This window comes from Vanellus vanellus (assembly GCF_965231255.1).
Source record: "Vanellus vanellus genome assembly, chromosome: 3".
NCBI classification, from domain to species: Eukaryota; Metazoa; Chordata; class Aves; order Charadriiformes; family Charadriidae; genus Vanellus; species Vanellus vanellus.
In genome coordinates this window covers 113,649,732-113,676,277 of record NC_138907.1, presented here as the reverse complement: position 1 = coordinate 113,676,277, position 26,546 = coordinate 113,649,732, and the positions used below count along the sequence as shown (strand labels likewise).

Here is a 26,546-nt window from a genome sequence, read left to right as displayed (position 1 = left end):
AAGCCTCTTGAAGTGAATATTTCTGCAGCCCAGGGTATGAATCGCTCTGAAGATTTTAACACCCTAACGGTCCCCGGAGCCAACTTACTTTGTCACTTGCCAAGCAAGTGACTTACAGGACCCCACTGGGAAGCACACAAAATGAAGACTGACTTCTGTGGCAAAGATTTGTTAGCGTCTTAAGGGTTTAGCGACTGATTCTTTTAACTTGACAGATATTTGGCTCCACTAGCCTCTCTTAGTGTAAACATCTAGAGATGTTAATTGACCAGCTGAATAACATGGGAACAATTTCCCCGATGATCTACTTCGAATGTTTGCCACTACTGCTGTCTATAAGTTTTTCCAGCAGTAAAAGCAAGGTGCTGAATATTTCACAGATATTATCTTAGCAGAACCCACCTACGAGACGTACCTAATCGGTGCATGACTGCCCGTGCAAATAGTACATAACTTATTTCCACGAGGAAACAGAGTAGGTAACTCCATCTGAGTTAACATCGCCAGGTGCCTTTAAAATCAGTAGAAGAGAGTAAGTATTTCTAGGGGGCAATTAATCTACCTTTATTTTAGGTGGATTTAGGTGGACCTGGATTAAGTGAATTTCACCTTTGACTGTGACACATTGTCTTTAAAGAGAATCCAGATCACCAGATCCGATATGCCAGCTACGAGGTGTACGTCTACATTTCACTGTTGAGTAACAACAGCTGAAGGGACCAAGTCACGTCTCTGCATTTTTTAAAACTTCTTGTTATACTTACCTACTCCCGCACTGTTGAAAATGCTCGGAAGAACCAGCATGATGTGGTTGGGCCAATACTTCTTATATATGGCCATTTCATATTCCTTGACAACTAAAACATGCAGATGACTGGCTCCATCCATTGCATGATACAAATTGAAAAGTCCATGTTCATGACGACCAGTGGTGGGAGTAAAAGTGGGGCTTTTTATGTAATCTTCACTCTGTAAATAAAAAGAAGCGCGAGTTTCTGTATTAAGCTGCAGGATGTTTAAACAAAAAGAACCAGGTGCATCAGGAGAATAAATCACATTCACTGACACTGGACAAACTGCAAACTTGAAATCATCTTAATAGGAAAATAAGCAAATTTTGTAAAAGCTGGGAAAAAGAAAACTCTATCAGTTAGCTTATCCGCACAGGGACCTTGAGGCTAGACCTGGAAAAGTATTTAGGTCCATGTGACATAAGATGGGAAGAAACACTTTATTCCAAAACTGCAGTGCAGCCTTTTCTGACTGGCTGTCACCCAATCTTGAACGCATTGAAACTCACTCGGCGCTTCAACATTTGATAGTACAGCTTCTGAAAGCCCCGTTTCTCCAGACATCCAGGACTGTTCCAGTCTGGCCAGCTCATGTTAGCCTGGTTCCTACTAAGGTCATTAAGGACCCTGAATGAAAGTGTGGCTTTTTACCGAGACTCTCCAAAGCCCTCACAATTAAGCACTCCAGATTTAAAACTGCCAAAGCACAAAATGGTGGATTTGATGTCAGTGGAGTTCACAAAAGGGAATTTGACATGGAACAATAAAAATATTATATAATGGTTTCAGAATCTAGGTTTATATCCCACAGCACTTTTCAAGCTTGCAGCAGGATTTGCAGGCACCGTTTTGGAGAAAGTGAACAGAAAAAGAAGCAAAGGAAGAATAAGCGGTTTCTGCAAAGCCTGAAAGCAGGTGAGTGGCAGAAGGAGGAAAAGAATCCACAAGGACCCAGTGCAAGTGATGACTGCGTAGCCAAGCACAAGTTTACTGGGTGAGGAAGAGCAGGAGGTTTCATCCTCACATTGCACAGTTGCTGCTGTGTTTCTGCCTGAGTTCTCCCATTTCAAACTTGAACTGGACGTAAAAGCTTGAACTGGAGGGTGGTATTGATTGGTTATTGTTTATAGGAAGCAGCTTATTTTATCTAGGATAGAAGTGCTGCTGCTTGCTACTGTTCCATGTGTTGCTTCAATCCTCCAAGCAGGGTGGCCTGAGCAAGGCACAGCTCCATCTTAGATATGGCTATTAGGAGTCACTGCAAAGGCCAGCATCAGAGTTTGCATAGCCTGTCAGATGGATGACCTTATAAAGTGTTTTCTAGAAGCGTGCCATGAAATTCTTTGGACAGCCTTGAAGCCACGACAAAGATTCTTTGAAAGCCTTATTTTTATATGAAAGGAACTGAGCATATATGCAGAATAAGACAGGATAATCCACTGCCTTCCTCTACAGTAAAAAATTGCTTTCTCTTAGTAACTGTATGATAAACAAAACCATGTCTCTGAGGCTCATTGCTGAAACCATTCTCACTTTAACATCTTAAACCCATAAGCAAAGGCCTTTTGCCCCAGATAAGAGTGCTTATACCAAAGGATCAAGCTTGATAATAAGCAAAAGAAACAGCTTATTGGTGCCTTGACAGTCTCCCTTTCTGGGATAAAATACAAGCTTAGCATCAGGACATCTTCATTGTCTTTTGACAGCAGGACCAGAACTGTAAAGAATCCTAAATCAACAAATTTTAAAATTGGTTGTGTCTCTCTCCATTTGGCCATAAATATAATTATCCACCTACCTTATCTGTGACTAGTGGTAGCCTCATGCTTTCCAATTGTCTTCCTGGTTGGCTAAAGACAAAATGATGCTCCTTTGACTTTGGAATGATAAAATGCAGCTGGATCTCTTCTCCCAGCATAGAATAGGAAAAGGCAAATGCATGCAGAGTGGACTCATAAAGCTGAGGATGGGAAAAATAGGATAATTCCAGTGGTTAGAGTCAAACTACACAGTCTCAGTGTAGTTTATGCACATTTATAACATTACCGTACAACTATAATCACTTACTGTAATGCATTAGATTTTACCTCATGATTCACTAAGTTAAGCAATACCCCCTTGACTAGAGCATACACTAAAAAAAATATAAATTAAACTGTTCCCTCTTTTGAAACCATTGTTTCAACTTCATCTTGCAGATGGTACCAATACTTATATGCCGCTCTTGGCTTTCAGAAATATTGACAAATAAAAACCATTATTTGCATTGCTAATACCTTCTTCCTCACATTCTAATAGGCAGGAAAATTGAGGGTTACTCTCAGTATGCCACATATAGACTACTCCATGCTGGACTACTCTTATAGCACCTTTTGCAGTTACTCGGGTGAAAACGTGAGCAAGTCCTAGTCGGAAAAGTTTACTGGGAAAGTAGTTTTAACAGCTAGTATGCATGTAGAATGCAGATTACAGCACTGAATAAGCTAGTGCAAATGAGGCGAGGATCAGTCCTCTGACTCCCCAAACCTGCGGTCTGGTCTGGTCAAGGTAGGCAAACCTCAAGAAATAAGAAAATATGTAAATCAGCTGTTTTCAACACCTACATACAACTTGTAAGCCAATTCAAATACAGTGAATGTATAAACCCCCATGTTTGGGTTGTGTCTGCTTCAGTTTCTGATTCGCAGAGTAATATCTGGAAATCTTTACCTGGTACCTGGGATTGAAACCCATATACTGATGACACTGCTCACAGTGATGGTAGGTGTTATATGCTGCATACTTGGATAATCTCATCCTTGTCGTCTGACGGTGTGTATACATATCCTCCTGTCTCCTGCTCATTGATCTGTCTATTAAAAAAAGAAACTACTGAAATGTAATATATATTCAAGAACATAATGTGTTCCCTTGTGACAAACTGTTTCTGTCACTGTAATTAACTCTAGGAACAATGGCAGGATTAAACATGCAAAACAAACTATGAATTCATTCTGAGCATAGTGTATTTTATAAATTGTTAGGTACAGCAAAGGGGACTACATAGAAGTATCTGTAAATTCATGACTATGATATTTCTGTACAGATTTCACATAAGGCTGAGGTGTAAGCAAAGCTGTTATTATTGGTTGAATGCTTGCAAAAGTAACAAATAGTAAAAAAGAGTCTTATGACAGACATTTACTGTGCTTTGATGGACATCACAGTAGATTATGTGAAATGAACTTGGCAAATTTAGTGATGTTGCTCTTTAGTGAATATCTACATTTATAAAAAGGGAGACTGAAGGAAGATAAGATGTAATTTCTGCTGAAAAGGACTTCCATTATGTCATATGGCCAAACACTTCACTCAAATTTTCAGCGTCAGATTAGGTTATTCAAGGTTGTTCCTTGTCCTGTCAAGATTTGAAAATCACTGAGTGGAGTTTCCACAGTCTCGGCAACCTGCTCCATGGTTTGACCACTTTTATTCTGGAAATATTTTTCATACTATCAAATTGTAATTTCTCATGTTGCAATTTGTGTCTGTTGTCTCTTGTTCTTATGCTGTGTTTCTATAATAGTTTGCGTCTATAAATTCCCATTAGGAAGTGGAAGACAGCAAGCAGATGCCCTTGCTAGACTTCTCTAGGCCAAGCAAACCCAATTCTCTTCAATTTTCTGTATAAGTCATGTGCTTCAGGTCTCCATCCATCTTGGTGGCTACTCACTAGACTCACTTCTGTATGTCAATGTTTTTCTTGTACTGGGAAGCTGAAAACTTGACAGAATACTCCAGATGTGGTCTTGCAGGTGCCATGCATAGAAAAATATGACCTGCTTGCTAGATTTTTAGTAAATCAGTCCAATAAACCATGATGACTCGTTCAAATTGTTGTCTACCAGGATCATCAGGTCACCTTCCTCAAAACTGCTGTCTATAGAGCTGGCCCCAAGCTTGTACAGCTGCAAAGGGTTATTCCATCCCAAGTGCAAGATCTTGCATTTACCTTTGTTGAACCATCTGAAGTTCCTGTCAACCCATTTCTCCAGCCTGTCAAGGTCTTTCTGAATGGCCGTGCTACCTTCCTGCATATTGACTGCTCCCCCAATTTGGTATCATCCATGACCTTGCTGACGTTGCATTCTGTCCCTTTGACTGGGTTATTAATGGCAACCTTAACCAGCATTTGCCTCACTGTCAGTCTCTGAGCATTGTCATGCATACCTGGCTGGCAGTCAGATTTGTGCCACTCATCACATTTTGAGGTTAGTGGCCCAGGCAATTTCCCACCCACTTTACAATCCTCCTATCCAAACCATCTCTCTCCAGTTTTGGCTGTATGGATATTATAGAAGACAGTGACAAAAGCCTTGCTGAAGTCAAGATAAAGCCTCGCTGAAGTCAAGATAAAACCACTGCTCTTCCTATGTCCATAGCGCCAGTCATCTCATCATAAAATGCAATCATGTTTACCAATCACTATTTGCCTATGATAGATCCATTCTAGCTGCTCCCAATCACTTTCCTGTTCTTCATGGGTCTGGACATGGCTTATAGGAGAGTTTGTTCCATAACTGTTTTGAGGACTGAGGGCAGGCTGACTGTGCTGTAATTGCTTCAATCCTCCTTCTGTCCTGTAAAGGACCGGACGTGGCATTTTCCTTTTTCCAACCATCAGGAACCTCCACCAGTTGTTGTTACCTTCTACAAATGACAAACAGCAGCCTCACAATGATGTTGGTCGCCTCCCTCAGCACACTTGGATACATCCTACCTAGTCCCATGGGCTTGTGTATGTCCAGTTGGCTAATCCAGAGGACTAATTCACACCTCAGTACTCCAGGAATCTAGATCTGGACATATGCATCTCATGCTTTCCAAGCCTAAACCAAAACCTAAAAAACAAACCTATAAACACTTTTAAGTACATAAATAACTTTATCTACATAAGTCACTTCATTGCTACAGAGCAGGACAACACTACTACATAAAAACATTCAAATACGCAAACTTATTAAGGCATCAGAGCTTTTTAAATTAAAGACTCCCTATATAATATTCCATAAAACATTTATAAGGCTCACACTTTGGTGCTTCATCTAGCAAACTTCAAATCTTTTTTCACTGTTACTTAGTAAAGTGCAATTCTGATAATTTCACTCTGTTTAAAACTTTAATGGGATTCTCACGTTAAAAACAAATAAATACATATATGTGTACCGATCAATATTTTTTAAATTCTAACCTTCACTGTTTATAGTCTGAAGCTTTGAACAAATCAGACTTGCATCTTCATATTTCGGGTCATGGATAGTGTAGTCAAAAGGTGTCTTCTTAAATGTCTCCAAATCTGGCCACCTATCCCCAGGCTGATGGTAGTATTGATCAGATTCTTCTTTTATGTCTATGATATTATTGAAAAATAAGAATTCATGTAATTACAATTTTTAAAGCTCTTTTTATTGGTATAGATGGTTTTGCAATGCCTATTATTTCTTCATCATTTTATCTTTCATCATCCTGAGGAAGCAACATTATTATGCATCAAGAAGTGCACCTTTGAACAAATGCACCTTACACCTCAATGCAATTCTGGCTTTAAAACCTTTGTTATTTAAGACCTCTGTAATCTTCCTGGAGCATTGGTAGGATGATGATGAAAACAATGTCAAGGGTCTGCTAATGCTGATCTACCTGCATCCAGGCATTTGGAGTCTTTCCACTGACCACCACATTCGTGAACTCAATTGAAGATACGTTATTCTCACAGAGGAAAAGAAGCCCTCTTAAAGCTTCAGAAATTGCAGTATTAAGTACAGTGCAGAGTTAAAGTCAAATGACCCTTCTAGTCCTAAGACCAGAGTAATCAAAGATAATTGACCCTAGAGTAAGAGACAAGGAGTAACTGGTATTGGTATAACATGCAGTGAAATCATGCCTTTTTCCAAAACAGGTTAACAGGCATAAAAACCCAAATGTACACAAGTCCTTACAAAATACTTCTCTACCTTTGTCAAGAGGATGAAAGATCTGACGAGTAAAATGGACAGTAGTGAGGAGCTCAGTTTGGGGGTCAGCTGTAAGCTGCGGTAAAGAGCCTTAACTCCATGTCTCTGAGCATAGACTAAATGATTACACCAAAGTATATATGAAACTCAGGTGGAATTAGTCAGATGGTGAAATTATTTTCCGTGCCCTGACTGTGAGTTACCTCTAAAATCCTGCCTAAAATATAAAGGATCGCCTGGTCACCTTTCCCACAGGTTTTGCCATAAACCTTGGGGGCGAGCTGCCTCTTTCTCCGGCACAGCTCAGCGTGGAGGAAAACTCCTGGCTACTGCCTCAAAAAGCCCTCAGAGACAAGAGCCAAGGCAGAGGCCCACAGCGAAATGACTGAACGGTTTCCAGCCGGGGTCTGACGGACACAGCTAGCAGGCAGGGAGCACCCGCCTGACACTCTCCACGGCTGGCTGTGGACATGTAGGATTAGACATATCCCATAAAATATCTCCCATATTTTTCTATGCAATCCAGCCCTTAATTGCTTAGGCTGAGTGTCAGAAATACATCTGGAAACACAGGGGAGTAATGCACTGTAAATAAAGGAAGTTTGGACTAAACTTAGCTATTCGAGAGCAGGAACTGTTTTCCTCCCTCGTGCAGCTTATGTACTTAGAAAATATGACATTGCGCCTCATGGTATAAAACTGCCAGAATTTCACTGATTCTTTTTATAGACTTTACCACAAAAGATCATTCCAATTCTAAACTCAGAAACAATGGCTGGATACCATTTAATATACATAAATGCTGTTGATTACTTCCAAAGAAAAACAGAGGTATGTGGTTTTCCTACTGAGAGGAAGACTAGAAGACTAAAGTCTAAATGATGAGTAAAATAATAAAATATTCTTAAGTATCAGTTGAAGATCACACAAAAAATTGCTTAAAATATTTCAATAATGTAAATTAATTGCAAAGGTGAACAGCATAGAATATACAGACAACTAGTTTTCAATTTAACTTAACAATTTTCTACAGTGTCCAGAAGTGAATATTTTTATATCAAGAACTTACTAATGTTGATTTCTTCCTCATCATAAACATCCACTTCTGTCAATCTAATCAGCATTCGCGACAAAATACTGAGGAACTGCAGGTAGGCACCTGTTTTCCCTATCTGTAAATATATAAATTAGAAGATAAAAGAGTAAATTTTCATTCATATTGGTCCCTTCCAACCTAGACAATTCTATGATTCTATGGTTTTTCAATGTGCTGCTTTTCCACATATCTGGAAATTGCAACTGCAGTGAACCCAAATATTAATATTCAGCACTTGCATATCCCTGTATTTGTATATTCCTTGGCATAAATGAAATACTTAAATGCTCAACAGTTTTGTTCTCTCTATGCAGGAGCCTGGTTTGGAAAACACATTTTATATCACAGGTCTAATTACCGGCCCACAGACGAGAATTTTCTCTTCTGGTGTTATAGTTTCTACATAGGCAATGAACTTTTAAAAATCCATACGAGCTCATAAAATGACCAAAAAAAACCCCTCAAACTACAAGATAACTAAAGAATAACCTCAACCCTTCCACATTTGCAGAATTTCCCAGTACGCTGACTGCTACGGAAGTACACTGACTATCCTGAAGAACGAAGTGGCACGCATCTATAGCAGAACTTGTACAGGCCACCTCTGCTCCTGGAGGACACCATATATGTAAGAATGTGTTGTTCCACCTCTTGTGCTGAAAATATACTATATCCTTTTCATGGTTTTAAAACTATCTTTTAAAAGTCTGTTTAAAAATTATCTTAAGATTATAACTTTCTCCTTTCTTTTTTACTCCACCAACACACTATATACATTTTCTCTTTGTTACACCAAAGAGTACTACTGCCCTTTTATAGCTTTTTCAGCTGAAAGGTATAAGCCACAGCCAATGATTTACTCAACGGATTGTTCTGTGTCTTCCACATGAAGTTTGCTGACGATAACATCAAGTAAATAATGCCATATGTAAGCAGACAGCTTTACAAACCATTACACTTGAACGAGAAGCAGTATGCGATAGGTTTCAAAGAGAAAAAAGAGACAGCGATCTCATGTCATTCTCACAGGAGAATGAACACACCGTGATTTCTTGTGTGTGTGTAGCTCAGTCTCAGAATGGCACTGATGTCCGGTTGTCAACTTAAGACTAACGTCAGACCTGTACAGAGTGAGGTTAACACGTAGATCAGTTATGACACATTGTCCTGCTGATTTCAGAGTGGCGTCAGATTTTGGGCTGTCTATATTTCTACTGAATTGAAAACCCAGCTTCACTGCCACTACTGCTGGGACATGTCAGAAGCACAGGGTGTTGAATCACTCAGTGTAGCATTGAATTTACTATTTTCCATATATGTCAAGCGAAATTTTCCTTTTCTCTCAACATTTGAAAAAGGGAGGCTTTGAAGCTGAAGCAAGAGTAGGTAAACATTTGTTTTGGTCAAAGTTCAGTATCTGTTGCTCAGAGTGCATTTTAAACAGTAGCATGCCATGGGTGGGAAAGGGTACTGCTATGCCTGTTGAGGGTCAAAAAAGCCCCTCAGATACACAAAGTAGACTATACGGTAGCACACAACTCTGTGTTTTCTAGAAGTAACACTGAAAAAAAGTTACTTTGAATAGAGGAAATGATAGCGTGGAGCTTACTTAGCCCACTGACCAGATTCAAACTTCCAGTTTGAATTAGTCTCCATTGAGACTAATGAGAATCTTTCTACTGACCCTGGAACAATGTTCTAAATTTGGCTGCAATGGCTATTTATTGGTAAGCTAAAAAAAAGCATCATATTTTCCCACATCTGAGACAAACCTGATGATACTTTGTTCTAGAAGAAAATACTTTCAGTGTTTTCTCCCAAGTCTGAAATTGCCTTTACATGCCCTTTATGAACATATTTTATAAAGTGCCTCTGATCATAATTTCATTAAACACAGGCTGGCCTGATAGATTAACCGTTCCCTAAATTCAAACAAATGAGAGATCATTTGTCCAAAGTACACAACCTGTCCCCTTGACACCAGGTATCTATGTGAAAAACTAATTCCTCATCTGTTTGAAGTATATTCTTAGAATTGTCAACAGAAAAACAGGCTGAAAACCTTACTTTTTGGATTTGGTAACCATTTAAAACTTACTTTATCAAAATCACGTATTTTCTTTCTTTGGCAGACCCAACTTCACCAATGGTTTTCAACAATGTATCTGGGAGTGACTAGGCTACTCCTAGGTGGTACTCAGATGAAAAGTATCAGCTGTCAATTGACCCCAGTATACACAAAGCTATAGGGTCATGAGTCAAAAATGTTATAAACCACAGAACTACAAGTGCTAGTCCCTAACCACTGAACTAAACCATACGTACTTATATTCCATGCATCCCATCTTACCCAATCTCAGTATCTGTCACATAAAGAGTGAGTACTGTGAGCTTTATGAACTGTTAGATATTAGCCACACCGTATGTAAAATGCTGGTGGGAACTTGTAGGAATCTCTCCACGTTTTCAGAATGTTCCTCTGCCAGGAGAGAGATCAGGCTAAGCACATAGCGACATTCATATTTGGACTCCATTCACTTGCACATTTGCCTGCATTTGCTGCTGACGAAATGAATTGGTGAAGCAGAGAACATCTTTCCCAGGTCATTTTGAGAAGATTTTCAAAAAGAAAATGAGAAAAGAATGACTTCTCATTTACAATCAACGTTTACTCCAGAAGAGAAGAACCTTGAACGACTGAATTTGTAGCATGCCCAGACAGGTACCTTTAAAATTATTTGTATCGTTTTCTATGTGTACCATCTCTAGGCAAAATGGAACCACACAGAGTGTTTGGTTTGTTTGAAAATACTTAATAGCTGTCAATAAACAGAGCTTCCACATGTCTCCAAAGAGTCCTTGCCCCATCTGTCAACCACTCCTCTTTTCGATAGTTTGGGCATTGTAGGTAGCTGCAAAGAGATCCTGCAAGCAGGGTATATACAACGTCAAAGCATAAAGCCCCATATTTGCCCATCCTCCATCTCCCAACTGCAACAAAATAGAAGAACTGCAAAGAAATTTTACACTGGATACATGATTGGGCTGTAGCTTTACATGTCTTTAGAGAAGTCTAGTACAATGCCATGTTGATCCTAATTAGTGACTTCAGACTCAAGCATGATATGATATATTAACTATGGCGACGACTGGTAAGGAAGTACTCTGAGCAAGGTGGTTTTCTGCGTATCCTGTCTTTGCTCTGCATGCAAAAGCTGCAAACAGATTAAAAGTATGAAGGAACCTGGCACTGGGCTGCATTTTTATAATGACTGAAACAAAATGTACACGAGAAGTGCTTCTACTGCAGACAGCTCTACTTCCCAGAAAGATGTTCCTCAAATATGTGGCAGTGCCCAGTACCCTAACAGATGAGGCACTTGGGGGCTAATATTCCCAAATAATGGAAGTATTACTCTGATTTGTTTGTGTCTACCTGAATTTGGAAGACGGAAGTCTGATGAATCTGACTTGGGAGGAGAAAATCCTAGAAGACTAAGAAGTAAAACTCTCAAATCTTGTGAAAACTTATGATAACTAAGGCATTTGGAGCCTGCAAAGATTTAGTATTTGGGTTTCTATTTTTATCCTTAGTGCAAGGATGATGATTTGGCCCATAAAAAGCTAAGACTATGTTTACCCGAGAGCTCTTCATTCATGAAGAGCGTAGCTGTAGCTGAGCAAGAGGAAGGGATGTGAATTCAAATTCTTCCTGCAGAAACGTTATGAAGGTCTAGTTTTTGTGTCAGAGGAGCAGAAAGCTCTCCAAGATTTTGACCACTTAACTGTGCTTGCCATAGATATCAAGGATAAGCTGAAAACAAACTGTTCATCTAAGAATCTGAGAGAGAAATACTCCAGTCAGAGACATTATGTGTGTGCCTCCGCGCTTATTCATGGAAGTAACATTCAAAAGTGCTGCTGCAGCAGGTCTAACAGTAATGAGTTCCCCTTTTTTAATTGTTCCAGACACCGGAGACCAGGACCACTACAAGTACTTTATTATTCTTACATGTTGCTATAAAGTATCATCTGATTTCAGTCTTCGCATTAGGAGAAATATGGCAAAAGGGGAAATAATTCCGTAAGGCTTTTCTATTTTCATTTCCAGGTGAGATAGTTCTTCGCATATTACGGCGGTGGTTTTCAAACTGTGGTCTGCGAACCAATGGTGATTCATAGAAAACATGCAGATGGTCCACAGACAGCTGGTCAAGTGATGCTGGCTCTTCTCCATGTTTCCACTTGCTACATTCTTCTAAAACACAGCTAACAAAAGAGATATTAAATATTTCCCTAATATTTTTCTTACATAAGCTGAATGGTACATAAGCCCATTGTAATAAGATTTTAATAGGAATAGAGGAAAACCAAATTATATGGGCAGCAGTTTTCTTCCTTAGGAAGTGTCTTAAGTCATGCTTGCTTCACTCCCTGGATGTGGTGGTGCCACAGGACTGAGCCGTGCTCATGAGCAGCTTCCACGCTTCAGAAAAATGCTGGTTCTAAGTTGTAATATACAGTTAAAAACAAAGGTACAAAACCTTGATTTGCAGTTTGGGGAACTTTAAGATGAATGTTTCTAAGAAAAATATTTTAGTGAATTTAGGCTTCCTTATAGGCATTTTCTTGGGGGCTCTAAGGACAAGATTTCTAGCCATAGATATGACACATGCTGTTCGTGGTGGTGCATGTTCATTCATACTCGCTAACCAATGGCTTAACTTGGCTGATGTGAGCTAACTTACAGATAGATATAGAAATCTGTTCTATAGCTATCCAGTTTTTGCTGCATTTCCTAAAGCCTCCTGCAAAAATAATGCATGATTTCCTTCTAATATTCATAATGATGATGTGGTGTTGGGGGATATGGTGTAGGGGAGAACTTTGTAGAGTAGGGTAGATGGTTGGACTTGATGATCCCGAGGGTCTCTTCCAATCTAGACAATTCTACGATTCTATAATTGTCCTTGTAAAAATGCATCGTCTTCTAGCAGAACATTTTGATCAGTCCAGAGTGTAAAAAGACTCTGTGAGAGAAGGGTGAGTGTACTTTATTACTAATTACCCTGACAGTGAGAAGTATTATTTCAGTTCACTAATGTGCCTATTTTGCTTCCTGTGTTGATTTCATATTTTTCATTTTAACCAACAAATTGCTTCCCGATTCGAATTTTAGTAAAGTAATTGCTGCTTGATAAAGAAAACAACTACATCCTAATTTTTGAAGACAGTAGTCTGGCAGTCTTATACTTTGGCTGAGATGTTATTAAGACAGATGCTGCCTAATAAATGTTTTTATTTCTGCCTATATCTCTTCATGCATTAAGCGTTCAGACCATATACAATGTTAATATTATCAAACACACAAGTGATTAAAACCTATTTCAGGAAGCAAAATTCTTTCTTCCCAAAAAGAGAAGAGTAATTACAATTTCTGTATATTTTATTGTGACTATTCCCTGGAAGAAACACTGTATTGTTATACCTTAAACCAATAAACAATCAACATGCTTTTACAGCTCTTTTTGTTTGGTTTACAGGAGTTTTTAGTACTTTGGGAGGTTAAAATAATGAAGCAAAGCTGCTGTCTTTTTCCACATACTGAAATGAACATATACCCCTAAATTTTGATACTTCGGAAGAAGAAAAGATACTGCTAATTTGATGCCTGTGAATTTGTTCACAGCTATATTCTTCAGAAAGAAATGAGGAATATAAAAGGAATAAACATGTGAAGACTGTCCTTTAGGACACACTTTAGATCCATCTGTATGACCCAATGCAAGACTAGGAAAAAAACTGCATTGTGGAGAAGGCTGGAGAAGAGATGGAGCTTCAAGTAAAAGAAGTGATATTAGGGCCGAAATTCAGTGCTGTAGAGGGTCAACAAGAGTCCTATTCAATATTTGAAAAATAAGGTTTGATAGTGAAAAGTGGTGCATATCATACTGTGGAACAGAGCCGATGAATAAATACACTGCCTGTTAAATTACAACTAGTTAAATAGCAAGTACCAAGTGTGTGGAGCATCAAAACCTTCTCACAGGTGTGTAATATGCTCTCAGAAGTCACTGAATGACTCTTCTGAGAATCACAGATTTACATTTGTGACCCATAAAGAAATGAATACCAAAGAAATATTTTCTTATTGGCTAATCTGGGCATTAAGAGTGGCTTTGGGAATAGTATCTTTGTGGGGTTTGATGTGTATGCATATAAAATCCTAACAAAAATTGTCACAGCCTGTGTTTTTCATTGAGATGGAAGTTAACATCTCTCTTCCAGAATGTATTCATTTTTATGCTGCACCTGAGTATGAAATTCAGATTCTTGATCACATAATATCCCGGTCTTTGGAAACATGGACAATTTAGATCAAAGGAATGGACAGTGAAAAGCTGCTCATTCAGAGTACTTTCTAGAATCCTTTATGAATTACAATAAGATTTGAAGGAAGTCCCAATACGAAAAGCCCATTTATGCTCTTTCTACTCTACTGCACCATAAATGAGGGTGTACGATGGAATACAATCATGTAACAAATAGCAGAATGCAGTTTCCTTTTGCAATGGAAGGGCATAGAAGAGTGGATCATGTGGCAAGTTAAATCAGTAACTATCTTTAGATTAATTCTTTCGGTTGATGTTACAATAAATGGAAACATGGGTCTTCGTCTTAGTCTGGATTTATCCTTTTTGACTTCTGAGGTTCACAGGGCATATATATGCTCTCAGCAGGCACGGTGTCTCATTCTATCTTGTTGCTTCGTGCTTCAGCAGAACACGAGAGGCACAATATTACCTTTCAAATGTAACATGCATTGAACTAGGAGATAACTTGCTCAGAGAAAAGTGCTAAACATGCTTTAGAGGAGAAGGAACTTCTCTAGGACTATACCCATTTCCATGTATCTTTTCAAAATAATTTAAAAACTCTTGGGTCAGCTACTCATCTTGTAAATACGGCTCTGCCTATGTTGAACTGGCCTTCTTGCATGTGCAACAACTTCTATTTCTATATCTGCTGTGTGGAGGAAAGAGAAAAAAACTTAATTACAGACTCCCAACTGTCTGCAGATTGATCATAAGAAAGTGGTTTTGTAAAGATCTTTGATCTTTATTCACAATGTAAATGCATATTCAACTTTAACAAACTGAAATTATACATGAAATCTATCTCTTGAGCAAACTATCTTTTAAAACATTTTAATGGAGAGAGACTGACAGAAAATGAACATTGCTGCAGCTTCATTCTCTTTGAACTCAGGCTAACAGTAAAAAAAGGAAGATTATTATTAGAAGGGATTAGGAAATAAAATAAGCAACTTACTCTCCATCAAAAAAAGCTTTAAGTATGAATAATAATAACAACTGACCTATTCTTTCTGAGATTATGATAAAATTAAACAAAATAAATCAATGATACCTTGTTCTTATTACACACCTGTGGTGGCCCACTCAGCAGCAGCCTCCTTGGGTGAAAGGTGTCCATTCTGCCCTCATTTCTATTGTTGTAGTCCATATGGATTGGCTTGGGAACCGTCCATTGGCGGTAGTACAGAGACTGCTCCGTGCAAGTCATCATCTTACTCATAAGAGGGCGAAAAGAACTTGCCCACATAACAGAATGATAAGGCAAGAGGGAAGATGATTTGGGGAGTCCACTGCTGTCCGTAGAAGTAATAATGTCATAAACCAGTTTGGGCAGGAAAACTATGGGAGGCTGTTTTGATGCTTTGGTCATGGAGCATTGAGAGGTCTGTAGGATGAAGGAGTTATGAGTAGGTGCAGAGGAGGAGGAAGAGGAGGAGAAAGGTGAGGAGGATGACGAGGTGATGGAAATTTGGGCACTTTTTATGTTTTGTTTCGTATCCATCTGTTCAGTTGCTGGTGGTAAGTGTTTGCTGATTGTTGTTTGTGCCCCCTTGTCTACTTTCTGCTTCTGCCTTTCATAGTTATTTGTAGTTTCTTCAGTGCTGTTGCTTAGGACTTGGTGGGGGGATTTTGCTGTATCCCCTGCTGCTATTAAAGGAGGAGATGACTCGCTGCAGAATGCTGTAACTGAAAGAAAAATTGTATTTCAACACAGTGCAACTATCTCTGCTAGTCAATGCCACAGTTAAAACAAAACAAAAAAATCGTTTAGATAAAGTATCCATCAAACATTGCAATCCCACTCCTGTTCTTGCTTTCACCTTTCTCGTACGGGAAGTCATAATGGGACGAGTTTGGAGTATTCATCTCAACCAGAAAGTGGCTTTTGAAGTACTGTAGTGCATAGGAAAGATGTCAGTGATTGTCTTGTCCTCTGCTTCCCTCATCCATTCCTTGCTTAAGGTGTTCATCAGATACTTTCATCGCTCAAGATAAATATAAAATTACTGAAACTCTCATTTAAAAGAGTGTAAGAAAATAAGCATTCACAGGCTATTACCTCATCAGACTACAGAAATGTTTACACCGACTGACATCTAGGAACAGTCCTCAGCTCCGAGTCAGGTCTGATCCAACACTCACAAGTCTGCGCCACTGCAGCGTTTAGTTTGATCTAATTAAACCTGGCTCTCACGTCTCCGGTGCTACATAGTGCATTAATGCATTCATACAGCTTTTGGCCAGCTCAGAGCGCATACTGAACTCACAAATGTTGGCCTTGAATGTCATGTAGATGTACCTCACAGCTAATTGTTTATTTTCTGAAAGTGGTATATCTTTACTTTATATATTCTAACTACTAAGAGTTTTTGAAAATTTAAGGCCTCATTTTAAGTGGTTCTATGAATTCCAAAGAGGAGATGCAAATACTTCGCTGTCTTCAGAGTAGATGATTGAGAACTGGTAAAGGAATCAGTCTCCACATGGTAATAGGAATGTCTGTCTCAAGCTGAATATAGATAAAACCAGCTTTTTTCTCATGGTGAAAACAATAGTTTTGGTACTCACAACAACCCTACATTTTGAACTAATAAAAGTCTGTAGGTTCTCTTGGTCTCAAGAAATAGTAAGATATATGCTAGCTGCATGTTAATCTAAAGTAGCCAGTAAAGGAGATTAGCAATAAATAAAAATACCACTGGCAGTATGAATGGTTTCAAGTAAGACCACAGTGACATCCCTCAAAATACCAGTATTCAAAAGCACAGAAGAAAAAAAAGAAAGGAAAAAACATTTCTTTAACCATAGGCAAATTGAGTCCCCAGAGCCACAGGCAGGCCACATGGACACTGTGGGACTGTTGAGCAGCTCAACTTTAAAGAAGAAAAACATTTGGAAAATTAAAGTGTTGATGTGATGAAGCTTATCCAAATGTTTTCAAGCTTTTTTTTTTTTTTTTCCTTTTGTAACTACCACTGTGCCTGTAGAAAAGAAATGATGGGCCAAATATGCATGTCACCACGTTGAAAACTACAATTAGATCAAAAAGAATTTACTGTTACTGACAGAAACCAACACGTTTTAAAAAGCTGCATGAGATTGCAACTCCTATGGTACAATTTATATTCCCCACTTTTATTCAACTGTCCTCTTAATATTAACTGCATAAAAAGCATGCAAAGAAATTTATCAGATAAAAGAGCTGGAGTAGTTCTCAACACTACCTCATGCTTTCTACAGCAGTTTGCAGATTAAAATGGAACCGAAGATATAAAAAATTGACCACCTCCAAAACACCTTTCAAACAGTGCAAAATTAATGAGTGAACATTCCAGAGGGAAAAAAAAAAGGTAAAGATACCAGTGAGAGCAAGTGTGCTTTTTCTCCTACAGATTTTCAAAAGATTTTTTAAAAACGTGAAGCGTGTTTTCTTTTTCATAAATTTTCATAGCTTCCGTGAACAGTCAGCCATCACAGTACTAACTGAGGATTCATACCTCAGTTGCACATGTTAAAGAAGTGCCTGGTCTAGGCACCCCACCCTATGATTATTTTTCAAGTAAGAAAAGATCTTATTTCTTATATTTCAGAAATCTTATGCTTATTCTTTTTAAAATTATCTTTAGCCATCCCGTTGAAATAGGCCTTACCAAAACCTTAGTGATTTCTGCCTTTTATTATTTCTCTAATAAGCTGAATTAAAGGGTCTCTTTTATGTCCTAAGTGGAACTTAACAGAGATGATCTTTAGGTCTTACCGGAAGCTTTTGAAGAGAGAGATGAAGATGCAGAGTCATGGGAACGAGATCTTTCTCTTTTCATAGGGCTTCTCTTTTCTGAAGTAGAACCTGTTTCACAAATGGTAATAGGGGAAAACAAAAACAAAGTATAATTTAAGTAAGCCTGGGAGAAGGCACAGCTACATTGTAAAAGTAGCAAGAAGCACACAGGAGTTTGTGTTGGTTTTGTCCTCATTCTGACACTGTTTTCAGTGTGGAGAGTATCTGTTCCTACCACACAATATTGGATCAGCCTATGGTCTAATCTCACTATGCTGAGCTGCCATAGCCTCACAAAATCAGTGCTGCAGCCAGGAGTTGGTAAGTTCTAGGCGTGTCCCAACCACGTTTTCTCTTTCTATCCATGTCTTACTTTCCTCACTAATCCAGTGTCAGGGAAACCAACTGGCAACGAGCTCTATTTTGTCAGTATGTTATGAAATTACCTCCTACCCCATACTTTACAGGTTTATGGCCTGATTTTATCTTAGCTTTTGGTGATGAAAATCCGCATTTGGATGGCCACCAAGGACATTCACTTGAGGTTCCTAGCTTAAGCTTCTGAGTTAAAATGCTTTTTTCTGCACAGTTTTACCATGATAAACAGAGACATAAACACTGCCAGCAGAAAACTTAGACTGTAATTCTATCATCTCTGGTGTTCTGAATTGGACTTTGGAAGAGCATACTGTCCTTCATGGGCCAGGAAAGCAGCTTTACATCGGCGACGCCTAACAACTTAGCTGCCCATTTGACTCAGATCACATACAGTCTCGGAGTACTTCAACTAAAGGGACAGAAGCACTCATCACATCTACAGTAGGTCTCTGTTGTAGACAGTCTGAGTATGACCTCAGGTTTTTCATTCTTCTATGAAAAGTACATATTTGATTAAAGCAAATATTTTTGTTCTATTATCCTTATTATCAATGAGTAAGAACTAAATAAGTGAACAGTAAGCAGCTCTCTACCTCCTCATAGTATAGAAAAGGAAATGGAGGCAAGCAGTTCGAGATGTAACTAACCGATGGGGATAAAAATCCCTTGTTTTCCACAGTTGAAAGGCACAAGAGAAAGTAAATAAAAAGGTAAATAATTTCATGATAACTGATGACGCCCATCAACTGTCACTCAAAAAAACCAACCCCACAGTTCCTGGGTCAATTATTTTTGTTTATTTCCACATTTATGTGTTCTTAATTGCTCTCAAGAAATTAAAAACTTATCAACTCTACACTGTCACTTTGAATTCGTGGACATTTTCAAGGAGTACTCAGAAGTTACTATGTTTATATCTATTTTCTAGCCCTACTATTTGTATTCCACTGCTTCCCAGACAGCAAAGCGCATGCTTCCCTGTTGTGGGGAGGGCGGCACAGCACGGCCCTCTGAACAGTGAGCATCACTGCGTGTACCCACTCGAGCTCCACTTTGAGGCCACCAGAACATACAGGGGGTGGGAGGAAGGGAGGGAGAGGAGAAAAAGGGAGCCAAAAAACAGAGAGAGAGAACAGATGCAGCAGGACTGCAAGAGATTACAACGCAGCAGCAGCAGCAGCAGCGGTCCCTGGGCAGGGAGGGTGAGAAAACACAGGTTCAATGAGATGAAGCATAACTGAGGAGCAGAGCTCTCCCAGTAAAGCTAACTCCAGAAACCCTCACTGAGTAGGTATCCATACAATCCTGCTTTTTCTAATACAACTCAATCATTTCACAGCTTCTTTTATTATCACTACTAATAATACCTTCTGTCGCTATTTCTTCATCTTCATTATCAGTGCTGCTTAGTTTCTCTGGGTCACTTTCTAACACATCATTCACAACTGCTTTCTCTGTGTGAATTTCTGAGCTCACAAAGTATGCTGCCAAACCAAGTTCTTGCTCCAAGGTTGTCCTTACCAAAGAAGATGAATTTATTAAACGTAGGTCACAGTATCTCAGTGATCTGGAGAGAAACAAGAGGGGTTAGTATGAAAACTCACCGTAATCTACTCCCTTATTTCTTTTACAAGCACAGGGGATTTTTTTCATGATCCGCTTAAACCATGGATGAGATAGAACACAGTATATCTTTTGTGCTTAATAAGTTTACCACTGTGGTGCATACACTTTTTTTTTTTTCTTAATCCCGTTATGCAGCTTAATCAAGTGCACAGAACATTAGCATCAGCATAAGAGAAAGAGTAATCGTTTGGGTTCTAAGCATAATACTCAGAGTGGGGTTCAGTTGAATATACAAAAGCATTCAGTGCCCCAGGGCATCCTGCCCGGCTTCCAGCTGCCATTCCAGAAGGCACTGATCTCTCCACCATCCTGTAGCACATACGCCAGCATCGTGCAGATGTCTCAGCTACTCTAAGGTAGCTCAAGTAGCTATACCTTTTTTTTTAACATACCCTTATTGCCTCCTCTAAACTGGGACAACTCTCATAATATTTTCTGAGCTACTTATACCTTGCTAGAAACGGGAGGTTATTATTTATAATGTGTTTTGTATTTATGACATAAAAACTGCCAAAAAATGAAAAAGAAACATCTTGACACTGAAATCTCTTTTATTCTCCCACAAGTAATTACACAGTTAACCTTTAGCCATTTCACAAGCAATGGATAAAAAACTGCCACTAAGAAAATACTGGACCTTCTTACCGTGGCAAAGACTCCCCTTGTGGATCCATACCACTAAATATCAATATACAAGGCAAACCTTCCAATTCCAAATAGGTCTGTGGCCTCCAATCTACATCATCAATTTTCTGCCAGACCTGTATAAGGTAAGAAACACTGTTGGGCATATCTACATGGCACAGATAAAAACACAGAAATACATACTTTTATCATCCATTATATGACTCAGTTTGTACAGTGGATGGATGTCCCACCAAGGGAAGCCGCAGAGCAGAGCCAGTTTCAACACAGGTAGGTTGCAGAATTCCTAGAGGATTACAGGTAGCAACCTGCCTGCTGTAAGTCTGGGGAGGCTGGGACAGTACGTTCCAGCCTGAAAAGCCTCCCAGTTTCCCAGCTGCATAGCACTGAGGCCGGGGCACAGATGGGTAGAGTGGACATGGTACAAGAGACAGTAAAGCTGAGCAGGAGCTGTGGGGAAGAGTCTTCTCTACAGAGGGTTACTTCTTGTGGCAGATAACATCTGAGTCTAAGGAAGAAAATGAGCTAGGGATGAGACTTTTCTCACCTTAGAGGAACAGGGGAAAGCTGGAAGTGTTCAACACACACCTACCGCTCTCCTCACTCGCTACCCTCTGAAGTCCCCTGCTCTCTGCCAAACCTATCACTTTTCCTGATAACTTCATGATAAGTTTGATAACTAGAACTACTGTTTGACCATTTAACATCAGGCTATAATGCTTTACTGCTTTACTCACACCAGTCAGTCCTTTTTGCTGTAAGAATGATCTACAGAAAAGGAGTACGCAGTAGGACCAACAGTGTGACAACTCAGCCTCTGACATTCGTACATGTACCACCATTATGCATGTCAGAGAAGATAACCAGGATGTGATTCAGAACTGATACTGATTTTTTCACATGAAGTTATGCTTAATTTATAGCAGAGTGAGATCAGCATTAGGCCCTGGGTCTCAAATGACTCTATCTTGCATGTATTGAATCAGATACAGTACAGGGTGTACCATGTATATATTACACCATCCTAGAATGTAAACACATTTTTGCTTTGGTGATCAGATGATGGTAATTTTATGAAAGCAAAGCAGTATCAGAGGCTTTTGCTGAACAGATGACCCACGACTCTGGACCTAAAGGATATGAATTAATCAATAAACCAATTCATGGTCCAGAAAGCACAAAGTCCTGAGCTGTGAATACTGCCGTGGTTTAGGACCCATGATTAGCATCACTGATTTGGTGCCCTCCTGCCACCTGCTGGTGACAAGAATAATATAACTCTCAACTGGTCACTGATCAAATCTTTTTGCAGTATGATGATGTTGTGAGAAAATTCTGCTAAAACTGTGGCAATTTTATTTGTCTTTTTTTCCTTATTGCTCATGGTCACTGTAAATAAAAGCAGGTAACTGTTTGGAAGGGTTGCTGCTGGAAGCCAAGTTCTAGCCATATTAGTTAATACTCCACTGAGTATTAACCAGAGGTAGGACAGTAGAGGTGTCACAGACAGTATGTCTAAAACATAAAAGTCATGCTCCTTATGGTAGTTCTTATTTGTACCAGTAAGACCCGCGCTTCAGTTCATGATCGTAACTCTCACCAGTACCGTCTCCCCACCTACCCATCTAATGAATCTTCCCAATATATGTCATTCTGCAAGTTACCTTCAGTTGCTCCACAAAGTGCTTCCCTATTGTGATTCCAGAATTAGGGTTTCCCAAGATTATTTCAAAGTTATCTTCAAGGGCTAGTCTTTCCCTTACGTTATACAGACGTTCGTATGCCACTGCAGCCAGCGGAGTACAGGGAATTCTCAACACTACCATGAGACCATGACCACTAGGACATTGTCTTGAAGAGTTTATTAGGTTTTGAGTGATTTCCAGAGTTTCAACTGAGGTGTAATTCTTCATCTGAGAAAGACCACACACTGCCATCATAGCTGCAGAGTAGTGTTGTATGAGGACAAAAGTCCTTATCACTGCACTGTGTAATCTGGGGAACCTGAAATAAACGGTGAATTAAATAGTGAAGTATTGAAGGCTACAGTGAAAAAGCTAATTTTTACAAAATATAGTAAACTCAGGATTTTCTCCTGTAAAGAATCATTCATATCTATTATACAACGGAATCTCACCAATTGCAGTTGGATAGGCTTTGCAAGGCATAATTTCACACTTGGAACTGATGCTGTCTCTCCATTTCTTAGTAAAGATTTACTAAGCACATAGTCCAGTAAGGTTACACCACTTTAAGTTACCAAGACTTTACTGCTGTTTCAAAAGTTATCACAGAATATTTGCTAAGGCATTCAGTAATATCGTCAATATCAAAATTATATTCTTTTATCAATGAGAATAGTGTTCTTCATTATGTGTTACTCTTAAGGGGTGGGAGTCGGGGTGGGGTGTTTCTCTTGTTTTCCTACTGAAGCCCTGAACCAACTTACTCATGTTTCCAAGAGGACTGAATACGTAGGCAGCATCCAACGAGCACTCCAAGCTCCCAAGCCCAGGTACACCCTGTCTCAATCTCCAGTCTACGGAAGGGAGAGACCTGGATTTGCAATAGCTTCCTGTGCTCTGGTTTTCACAGAAATAAAATCCAGGGGCACAGTAAAAAGAGGAACTGTGGTTTGCTCAGAGAAGTGCCTGATACGTGCGATCAGAGCTCCAAAGCACCCTCTGGCAAGCCCCAGCAGTTAAGTGTGGATGTGCTCAGTCTCCCAGTTGGCAAGATTTCACTTGTCCTGTCTCATTCTTCTTTTAGATCCCAAAGAGATCACTCACAGCTGCACGTATGCACGTAATCTGTCACTACTCTTTTGCAGTGATTCTAGACTTGCTGCAAAGGGACCAAGGAAAACTGTATTTTCAAGCTCTGATGATGCTCTAAAGATTTTATTGCTGATTTAAGAGTACAAATCACAGTGGTATGTCTACTTCTCTTTGTGATTCAAGTGCAGCATACACAAATTCTACCCATCAAAATCAGTGAGGGTCAGCAAGTGATAACATTGGACAAAAGTAATAACACATTTGAAATTACATGATGATTCAATGTTAGGTTATTATAATATATAAGTAGCTACTGGTCACAACAAGAACACACTCTAAATGGGGCTAAACAGTGTGAATGTTCATAGTAATAGGCAGCCTAGACTGATTAGATTACATGCCAAATATATAAAAAAAAAAAGACAGAAGGAAAAAATAAGAAAGAGTGGAGCCCCCTTGCATACACAGCTTCCCAAGGAAGGGAGCTAGGAGACCTGTGTGGCTAAACAGGGAACTGCTTGGCAAGCTCAAGTGGAAGAAGAGAGTTTATAGATCATGGAAGGAGGGGCTGACCACTTGGGAGGAGTACAGGGCTGCTGTCAGGGGATGTAGAGAGGCAACTAGGAAAGCTAAGGCCTCCTTAGAGTTAAACCTGGCAAGAGGGGTCAAAGACAACAGGAAGAGCTTTTTCAAATACATGGCAGATAAAACTAACACCAGAGGCAATGTAGGCCCACTACTGAATGGGGTGGGTGCCCTGGTGACAGAAGATACAGAGAAGGCAGAACTATTGAATGCCTTCTTTGTCTCTGTCTACTCTGTCGGGGGCTGTCCTGAGGAGTCCTGTTCTGCTGAGACCCCAGATGAAGTCAAGTCAATGGATGGGTTTGCCTTAGTTGATGAGGACTGGGTCAGAGACCAGTTAAGCAACCTGGACATCCATAAATCCATGGGTCCGGATGGGATGCACCCGCGGGTGCTGAAGGAGCTGTCTGAAGTCATTGCTGGACCACTCTCCACCATCTTTACCAAGTCTTGGGAAACGGGCGAGGTGCCTGAGGACTGGAGGAAAGCAAATGTCACTCCAGTCTTCAAAAAGGGCAAGAAGGAGGACCCGGGTAACTATAGACCGGTCAGCCTCACCTCCATCCCTGGGAAACTGATGGAGCAGCTTATCCTTGGTGCCCTCTCAAGGCATATCAAGGATAAGAGGGTTATTAGGGGCAGTCAGCATGGCTTTTCCAAGGGGAAGTCATGCTTGACCAACCTCATAGCCTTTTATGAGGAAATAACGAGGTGGATGGATGATGGCAGAGCGGTAGATGTGGTCTACCTTGACTTCAGTAAAGCATTTGACACGGTCTCCCACAGCATCCTCATGGCTAAACTGAGGAAGTGTGGACTGGATGACCGGATAATTAGGTGGACTGCGAACTGGCTGAAGGAGAGAAGCCAGAGAGTCGTAGTCAATGGGGCAGAGTCCAGTTGGAGGCCGGTAACCAGCGGAGTGCCTCAAGGGTCGGTACTGGGGCCCATATTATTCAATATATTCATTAATGATTTAGATGAGGGAATTGAGTGTACTATCAGCAAGTTTGCTGATGACACTAAGCTAGGAGGAGTGGCTGACACGCCTGAGGGCTGTGCTGCCATCCAGAGAGACTTGGACAGGCTGGAGATTTGGGCAGGGAATAACTTAATGAAATACAACAAGGGAAAGTGTAGGGTCCTACATCTGGGCAGAAACAACCCCAGGTTCCAGTATAGGATGGGGAGCTACCTGTTAGAGAGCAGTGTAGAGGAAAGGGACCTGGGGGTCCTGGTGGACAGCAGGATGACCATGAGCCAGCACTGTGCCCTTGTGGCCAAGAAGGCCAATGGCATCCTGGGCTGTATTAGAAGGGGGGTGGTTAGCAGATCGAGAGAGGTCCTCCTTCCCCTCTACTCTGCCCTGGTGAGACCGCATCTGGAATATTGTGTCCAGTTCTGGGCCCCTCAGTTCAAGAAGGACAGAGAGCTGCTGGAGAGAGTCCAGCGTAGGGCAACTAAGATGATTAAGGGAGTGGAGCATCTCCCTTATGAGGAAAGACTGAGGGAGCTGGGTCTCTTTAGTTTGGAGAAGAGGAGACTGAGGGGTGATCTTATTAGCGTTTATAAATATATAAAGGGGGAATGTCATGAGGATGGAGCCAGGCTCTTCTCAGTGGCGACCAGTGATAGGACAAGGGGTAATGGATTCAAGCTGGAACACAAGAGGTTCCACTTAAATTTGAGAAGAAACTTCTTCTCAGTGAGGGTGACAGAGCACTGGAACAGGCTGCCCAGGGAGGTTGTGGAGTCTCCTTCTCTGGAGACATTCAAAACTCGCCTGGACACCTTCCTGTGCAACCTCGTCTAGGTGTTCCTGCTCCGACAGGGGGATTGGACTAGATGATCTTTTGAGGTCCCTTCCAATCCCTACCATACTGTGATACTGTGATACTGTGATACTGTGATTTGTGGGACAGTGAGGAAAAAAAAAAAACGAACCAGGCTTGCAGCTAGTAACTCAACTCACTAGACTGCACCTCCTAAATTTCCTGTGTTAAATAAAGAAGAGTACCATACCTTTTTCCCAAAGCCATGACCATTGCTTCAAAAGAGCTGTCATACCGAAGCAGTGGAATACTATGTCCAGAGAGGGTGGACTCAATGAATTCTGACAGTCCAAAGTATTTCTTGTCTTCATGGTATAAATCTACACCCTAAAGCAAATGAAGCAATATAAATATAAAGGTACAGTTTATCCATTATTAACTTACAATTTATTAACAATTGGTATCTGATATATTTGCAATCATTTTCTAATAAGCATACATCTTCTCAGACATATTAAAACAAGGAGAGAAAGAAAGAGAATTAATTTTTTTGAGAAGAGAAGTTTCACCCAATTTTTCCTTGTTTCTTTCTCTTTCCCTTTCTCTTTCTCTCTCCCCACATATATATATACAGGGACTGAACAGCTATGTATGGAATAAATGTGCACACATATGAAGAAAACCCATGTATGTGCATATATTTATGCAGTAATGCACTAGAGACAGAT

General features: G+C 40.0%; 1 protein-coding gene across 1 annotated transcript in view; it reads right to left on the bottom strand.

The window, feature by feature from the left end:
• GREB1 (growth regulating estrogen receptor binding 1) overlaps positions 1 to 26,546 on the bottom strand; it is a gene marked incomplete at both ends in the record, with an annotated part of 60,517 nt that overhangs the window by 8,012 nt on the left and 25,959 nt on the right. The window contains 11 exons of the mRNA XM_082481850.1: positions 765 to 969; positions 2,590 to 2,751; positions 3,501 to 3,643; positions 6,022 to 6,180; positions 7,854 to 7,956; positions 15,327 to 15,943; positions 18,015 to 18,104; positions 19,781 to 19,980; positions 20,685 to 20,800; positions 22,349 to 22,688; positions 26,069 to 26,205. Coding sequence (XP_082337976.1) covers positions 765 to 969; positions 2,590 to 2,751; positions 3,501 to 3,643; positions 6,022 to 6,180; positions 7,854 to 7,956; positions 15,327 to 15,943; positions 18,015 to 18,104; positions 19,781 to 19,980; positions 20,685 to 20,800; positions 22,349 to 22,688; positions 26,069 to 26,205 — 2,272 coding nt within the window. The remainder of the gene's footprint in view (positions 1 to 764; positions 970 to 2,589; positions 2,752 to 3,500; positions 3,644 to 6,021; positions 6,181 to 7,853; positions 7,957 to 15,326; positions 15,944 to 18,014; positions 18,105 to 19,780; positions 19,981 to 20,684; positions 20,801 to 22,348; positions 22,689 to 26,068; positions 26,206 to 26,546) is intronic.